Source organism: Petaurus breviceps, unplaced genomic scaffold (assembly GCF_028583685.1).
Source record: "Petaurus breviceps papuanus isolate PSGF00001 unplaced genomic scaffold, PetGlider_PUasm1.0 185, whole genome shotgun sequence".
Classification (NCBI taxonomy): Eukaryota; Metazoa; Chordata; class Mammalia; order Diprotodontia; family Petauridae; genus Petaurus; species Petaurus breviceps.
The window spans coordinates 25,623,533-25,630,971 of NW_027185797.1; the positions used below are offsets into that span (position 1 = coordinate 25,623,533).

Here is a 7,439-nt window from a genome sequence, read left to right on the forward strand (position 1 = left end):
GCATTCAGCACAGTTCATGGTACACAGTAAGTGCTACATAAATGTCAGCCGTTATCTGACAGCATTATTATAATTACAAAGCATTCAGCAGTGCCCGGTACACAGTAAGTGCTACATAAATGTCAGCCATTATCTGACAGCATTATTATAATCACAAAGCATTCAGCACAGTTCATGGTACACAGTAAGTGCTACATAAATGTCAGCCGTTATCTGACAGCATTATTATAATCACAAAGCATTCAGCAGTGCCCGGTACACAGTAAGTGCTACATAAATGTCAGCCGTTATCTGACAGCATTATTATAATCACAATTCATTCAGCACAGTTCATGGTACACAGTAAATGCTACATAAATGTCAGCCATTATCTGACAGCATTATTATAATTACAAAGCATTCAGCCAGTTCATGGTACACAGTAAGTGCTACATAAATGTCAGCCGTTATCTAACAGCATTATTATAATCACAAAGCATTCAGCACAGTTCATGGTACGCAGTAAGTGCTACATAAATGTCAGCCATTATCTGACGGCATTATTATAATCACAAAGCATTCAGCAGTGCCCGGTACACAGTCAGTGCTTCATAAATGTTAGTGAGAATGAGATCTGATTTTGGACTCTCCTTGCCCCCGCATCCTGGCAGCTTTCTGACGTTGTTAGCCGGTTACTGTGGTCTTCAGTAAATGACCCCCTAGTGACCAGAAGAAGAGAGGCTGGCACACAGACCGCAGCATTTCTGGCTCATTCCTTTGTTGCGCATGTGGTAACTATCTCCACAGACTGGGAGCAAACCGCATAACGAGCGAAGGTGGGAAATGTCTGGCCTTGGCTGTTAAGAAAAGCTCATCGATCCTGGACATTGGGTGAGTAGGAGCCTTCCCAGCCCTGGGCCTTGTGCGTGGAGGCAGGCGGCCATCTAGAATAGGCCTGGACCCCTGCAGGCCGCCCAGGGTGCTCCCTGAGGGACTTGCACAGTGCTGCACTCATAGCAGGCACTTAATAAATGTGTCATTATTGGTTGATATTTATATAGACCGTTGATGACCACATAAAAGTGACCATTTTTATAGACCATACATTTATTTATTTATTTTTGGAGGGGGAAGTCCGGACAATTGGGGTTAAGTGACTTGCCCAAGGTCACACGGCTAGTAAGTGTTAAGTGTCTGAGGCCGGATTTGAACTCAAGTCCTCCTGACTCCAGGGCGGGTGCTTCTTCACTGTGCTACCTAGCCGCTCCTATAGACCATATATTTATATAGGACATTAATGCGCTGACCATTTCGTGCTCATGCCATCCTTGTGGCTTTGGTGTCAGTGGCCCTGTCACTCTTACCGGTTGTGTCTGCCCCATTTACTACCACCTAGGCAGGGAGGTGGGGAACAAGGGTCAGGCTGTGTGACTTCACTTCACATGAGTTCAACTATTCTCTCTGTTCTAAGAGCCCCCGAATCTCTGATCTAGTGCCAGGCTCTCCCTTCTCTGACTCATGATAATGTTGTGCTTTTGTTATCTTATTTGGCCCTCAACAACCACCCTGGGAGGTAGGTGTTTTCTCTGTTTTAGAGAGGAGGAAACTGAGGCTGAGAAAAGTCAAGTGACTTACCTAGGGTCTCACAGCTAGTAAGTGTCCGTAACGGGAATGGAAATTTGAAGATCTCCCCCGCCGCGAAGATAAACTCTGCCCCCTAATAGGCTGAGTGTAGTCACATGGAGCCTGTGGTGGGAGGAGTTTGCTGAAGGGAAGCAGAGCCCACAGAGAGCTGGTCAGAGCTAGCCAGGTGATGGGGGAGAGAGGACGCTCAGGTGGGAAGAGAGAGAGGTTTGTGAGTAAACCTTGATCTTGCATTGGTTCGTGGGAAGGCCAAAGGATGCTGTGGCTCTCAGCTTTATTATGGCTTCTGAATATCTTTGGTACTATGATGGAATCGGCTTACTGGTTTTGGGATTGGGTTTAAACAAATTAAATAAATGCTTCAGTTCTGTCCTCCATCTGGAGAGTCTGGTATATTTTGCAAACATCATGCGATACTTATAGTCATGGTCTTTGTTGTGATTGTGGGCACTGTAAATATTGCATTGGCACTACAGTGCCTGAGGCTAGATTTGAATTCGGGTCCTTCTTACTCCAAGTCTAGTGCACTATCCATTGTACCACCCAGCTCCTATAACTGCTTGCTAGGAATCTTCACTTGGACGTCCTAGGCTTAGCTCAGGTTCCGCCTCCTCCAGGCAGCCCACCTGATACCTCCCTGAGACAAACGAGTCCTCTCTCTGCTCCAATTCCCCCAGTGCTCATGGTGTGGCACCTTCTCTGGTCCCTTGGCTTTCTACATTGTGTGGTGTTTGTGTCTGTTATTCTGGTCTAGTCTCTCCATATGCCTCCTGCCAAGGCTGCAAGACCCTTCCACTGGGGAGTGGCTTCATGGCCAAATGTATCTCAGAGACACTGAAGTCAGAGGACCATCTGGTGGGGGGCTCAGAAGGGTTCCTCTCCCACCCCCGCTGAGGCTCCATGTCATAAGCATTCTTCATATCAAGAACATGCATACAAATCTTGAGACAGCATGGTGCCTTGGGGCGATCTCGGGTCTGGTGCCACAAGGCCTGGCCCTTTCATGTGCTCGCTCTGTGACCCTAAGCAAGTCACTCAAAACAGGAGGAGGTCACTCAGCATCTAGCAGAGTTCGGGCCTGGTATGCACATCCTCAGACTGCAAACCTCGTGCTTTCTTCATTGGGCCATACTGCCCCCATCCCCCCCCGCTGAAGTGGGCACACTAAGGCTGATGTCCTCCAGGGGAGAATAGGAGATGGTTCCAGTGGGCCTGGCTTGGGGATGCTGATTCTGACTGTTTTTCTCCTCAGAATGTGGGGCAATAAGATAGGAGATGAAGGGGCCAAGGCCTTCGCAGACGCACTGAGGAACCACCCCAGCTTATCCAACTTGAGGTAACCAAAGCACCTCCCCCCAAGACCACTCACTGCCTCTGGGGTAACTTGTTTTGGGGGGGGGGGTGGTAGGCTCCACTCCAAGCCCATCCCACTTTCCTCTTCCCTTGCCTTGTGGGGTGGGGCAACAGGGAATGGGCTTGTGTCAGAGTCCCTACCTTTCTCCGCCTACTTAAGCAGCATCTTTCCTTTCTCGTTCTCAGAATGCTGGGGGTAGAAGAGCTGCCTGCCTTCTTCCCCCATTACATCTGTGCCCCTCCTCCTAAGTTTGGCCTCCTCACGTTATTTCCCCCTAGTCCTGCCTCCAGGCTCTGGGCTTTCCTGTTACACTGGCTGAAGGAGATGGGACCTGAGGCCAGTACCCTTGTCTTAGGGGCCCTCCAGAGAATCTCCCCTGGTCTGCAGCTCACACATGGCCACGAGATGGCCTGAAAGACTTTAGGGCACTTTGTGGCCATTGGTGCCGGGTCACTCGTGCATTAACTGAAGTTTTCCCTGGCTTTGGCCTGGGCTCTCTGTACCCAGCTCTTTAGCACAGAGATCAGGGAGAGGTTTCTGCCCTCAGCCAGAAGATTCAGTCATTCTGTTTGGGAAGCAGATACCCAAATATTGGCTTCCCTGGTCACTGCTGAGGGACGGTGGAGGAGTGGGATCCCTAGTGAATATCCCTTATGGTTTTCTCTCTAGTCTTGCTTTCAATGGCATCTCCACGGAAGGAGGAAAAAGCCTCGCTCAAGCACTCCAGGAAAACAGCTCAGTGAAGATAGTCTGGTAAGGAAGACAGAGCTTGGCATGGAGGGCCTGGTCTCTGGAGTTCTCAGGCACTGCATTTGTTGGGTGGTACCTCGGGCAACACATTTTTAATTGGCGCTGTAGACAAAGTGTGGAGCTGGGAGTCAGGAAGCCTGAGGAGTTTGAACTCTGCCTCAGACATTTAATAGCTGTGTGATCCTGGGCAGTCAGTCATTCATCCCTCAGCCTCCGTTCTGTCATCTGTGAAACGGGGATCAAAAGAGATATCTGTAAAGCTCTTGGCCAATTTTAAAGTGCTTTGTGAATGGCCGCCATCGTGATTCTTCATTAAGCACTAACTGTATGGGGATGCAGAGACATAAGCAAGGCCCTCAAGGTCCTCACATTCTCCCAGGGCAGCTGGGATACGATGAACACACAAATAATAATACAACACAATAGCAGGCGCTACCACCTGGGGAAGGTGTGCTCGAGTCGCGGCTTGAAGTCTGGAGGTCTAAAGAGGAGGGAAGAGCCTTCCGTATTTGGGGCAAAGGTATGGAGGTGGGAAATGGGATGTCATGCTGGGGAGCAGCGCTCGGGCCCTTTGGCAAGAGTGCAGAGGGCACAAGGGAAGGGATAACAGCTAACATTTATATGGCATGTACAATGTGCTGGGAACGGTGCTAAGTGCTTGATTATCTCGTGTGACAAGATGAATAAAAGCCAGTCTGGAACTTGTACTTCCTACTTATGGCACCAGCCTCTAGCTTCGACTCTCATAGCCCTTAAATAAATCTCTTGATACAGTTTGTTCTGAGATAATAGACACTTTCCAACAAACCCTTTTACAAATCCCTTTCTCTGAGAGAATGGACTGATTACTTAACAGGAAGGATGGATGTGTCCTTTAACTCTGGCCGGGCAGCATCGGCACTGACCCTCATGATTCTGTGCCCTCGCCAAATCGACTCTTATTCTCTGGGTCCTGCTTTCTCCATTTAGCACGTCTTCATACAGATTCTCCCGTGTTCTCTGTAAATTCTTTTCACTTGTTATACCTTATGCTGCCAAAATTGTCCATTTCCTCACATCCCAGTGTTCTCAGCTCTCTATTCATTGGGTGAAGTCTGCCTTCACCTTCTTGCTTAAGACCAATGATGATTTTATGGATATTTTCACATGTGTTGGGTCTTTTTTACATTCAATAACCTTGAAACATGGTCCCAATAATGAGATCATTGAGTCCAAGCACACGAATCCCTGGGAAGCTTTCCTTCCATAATTCCAGGTTGTTTTCCAATCAGTTGGCATAATTCACAGCCCACCAGCAGTAAGTGAATCAGGTGGCCTGTGTCCCTCTGCCCCTCCAGCAATGAGTTTCCCTTTTCATAGCAACTTCCTGGCTTCATGGGTAACTGACCACCTTTGCCAAACATCCATCTGGCTGTTTAGTTCTTGGTGGTGAGGGTCCCCTTCCAGAGAAGTAATCAGATCAGTAAGATGGGGGGGAGCAGCTCTGTCCCATGTTCTGGGACAGTCACTTCTGGTTGAGGGACAATGGAAAGGGTGCCAATTGCCACTCATTCAGCACTAGCACCTATCCCCAGTGCCTCACATGACCCCAGCTATTCTTGTCCTCTGTTTGGGCTTACCTTGTGAAGGATGGACCTTGCCTTCCTGGCTAGCCTCTACCTGTCTGTAAGCAGGACTTTGTCCTCAGGGACCTTATGTGTTCAGGCAGGCTGGCATTTTCCTCTTATGCCCAGGGTGAGCTAACCACGTCCTTTCTGTCTAGGTTGACCAAAAACGACCTTGATGATGAAGTAGCAGAGAGCATGGCGGAGATGCTGGAAGTCAATCAGACGCTGAGACATCTGTGGTAATTCTATCTGCAGTAGCTCCCACCTACAGGACCCCTTAGACCAGATAGGTCAGACATGGAAACAGGGGTCACCAAACTGCACGTGAGGCTCTCTGCAGCCACATCCTGCCCTGGAGAGCTATACCTGGCCATCGTCTGTGTCCTGTAGTGCTGGGGTTTACTTTGTTCCTCGTTGCCCACTGGGCGGCCTTGGCTGTGGTCGACACCTCTGCTTTCTACCATTTTTATGTTTATGTGATTGAGGAGGGTGTGTGTGTGTCTGTGTGTCTGTGTGTACACATGCATGCACCTATGCCTATGTGTGTGTGAACCTGCCCTGGTGTGATCTTGCCGAGCCCTGGGCTGAGCACTGTGACAGATTCACCCAGGCCATGAGAGCTGCACCATCGGGGGGCCTGTGGAAGGGCAGTGGAGTTGTCCAGGTCACTCCCCCTGCCCTGGCCTCCATGGTTGCCTCTGTCCAGCGAGAGAGCCACACGAGATGACTGCTGAAGCCCCAGCACTAAGCCTCTCGCATCTGCTCTCTGTGTGCTTACTCTGTATTTGTGCGTGTTGTCTCCCCTGTTAGAACATAAGCTCCTCGAGGGCAGCAAATGCTTTGCTTTTGTCTCTGTATCCCTATCACAGTGCCTGGCACATAGTAGGTCCTTCATGAAATGCTTGTTGATTGATTAAATCTAGAACCATCTTGTGATCTCTGCCAGTGCTGAGCAGAATAGAGATCTTCTGCCTGGGGACAGAAGAAGGGGCTCCCCCTTACTCCTGGTATGGTCAGCAGCACTAGGGGACTCCTTTTCCCATTTCCCTGACTTGGTCTTTAAGAGAGACAGCATGGAGGGTGGGGGAGGGATGTAGTGGGGCAGGTGTCCAGCTGGATTTGGAGTCAGGGCTCCATTTCCAAGGATCAATCTCACGGCCTTGTAAACCGGCCCCAGTTTGCTCTTGGTAACCCTGGTCCTAGAAATGACCTCCCTTCCTGGGCCAGGGTGAATGAATCTAAGTCTCAGCCGTGGTTATCATCACCATTTTGTGATGAAAAGGACACCCAACCAAAAATTAAGAGACCTGGGTGTCTAACTAACAATTAGGCCTTGGCTGATGAATTTTTTTTAATAGATTAAAATGCATTTATTCAGAATCTCTAGACTAGGTGGTCCCCAATCCAAAGCCCGTGATTCCCACAGAAATAAGGAAGGCTCAGCCTCCCCCCATCTGCCAACTCAGCCCCCAGTTCAGTGTTGCCAGAACAGTTGCCCGCTGGGAATGTGTGATATAAGCCAAACAAAATATTCAACCTCGCTACTGTGAAATGCCTCACTGTTTGCCTCTCCCTTGGCCTGTGCACCAGGTGAGAAGACTCTGCCCCAGGAGAGCCTTTCAGAAACACACTGTAGCCACATCCCCAGATCTAAGTGGTATTTAGACCCTTCCTTCCTAGAGGACAAAGCAGAGAAAGGGTGAATTTGTAAGTGGGCCAACAAGGGACGAGTTCAGAATAATTCTTATTAGGCCATGAATGTTTAATACCAACGAGTCTTCATGGTACAGAGCTGTCTCTCCTGGTCCAAGTCAAGTCACATGGGCTCTGCGAAAGGTCAGAATCCCTGGAAAACAGCTATGCACCCAGAGCGAGCTTCAAGCCTGGCTTCAGGCATGTGAGGGCTGTGGCCTCACTCTCACTCTGACACTTTTTGCTATATCCCAGTAAATGGACCTATGACAGTGATCCTACTGGGACCCATGAAGACTTTCAGATCATGGCAGATGAATGCTGTTAATTGTGCTCTCTCTCTCTCTCTCTCCCCCCCCCCCTCCCCCTCCTCCCTCCCCCCTCCTCCTCCCTCTCCCTCTCTCTCTCTCAAT

At 49.4% G+C, this 7,439-nt stretch overlaps 2 protein-coding genes across 9 annotated transcripts in view; one reads left to right on the forward strand and one right to left on the reverse strand.

Moving 5' to 3' along the window:
- Positions 1-7,439, reverse strand: part of RPL14 (ribosomal protein L14) — a 264,687-nt gene that overhangs the window by 142,764 nt on the left and 114,484 nt on the right. The window lies entirely within an intron of this gene.
- NOD1 (nucleotide binding oligomerization domain containing 1) overlaps positions 1-7,439 on the forward strand; it is a 49,524-nt gene that overhangs the window by 34,217 nt on the left and 7,868 nt on the right. For all 8 annotated transcript variants that reach the window (XR_011168448.1, XR_011168450.1, XR_011168449.1 and 5 more), the window contains exons 7-10: positions 787-870; positions 2,876-2,959; positions 3,647-3,730; positions 5,490-5,573. Coding sequence is in view for 4 of the 8 variants with exons in the window: in XM_069088622.1 (XP_068944723.1) it covers positions 787-870; positions 2,876-2,959; positions 3,647-3,730; positions 5,490-5,573 (336 nt within the window). In the remaining 4 variants the exon portion in view is untranslated. The remainder of the gene's footprint in view (positions 1-786; positions 871-2,875; positions 2,960-3,646; positions 3,731-5,489; positions 5,574-7,439) is intronic.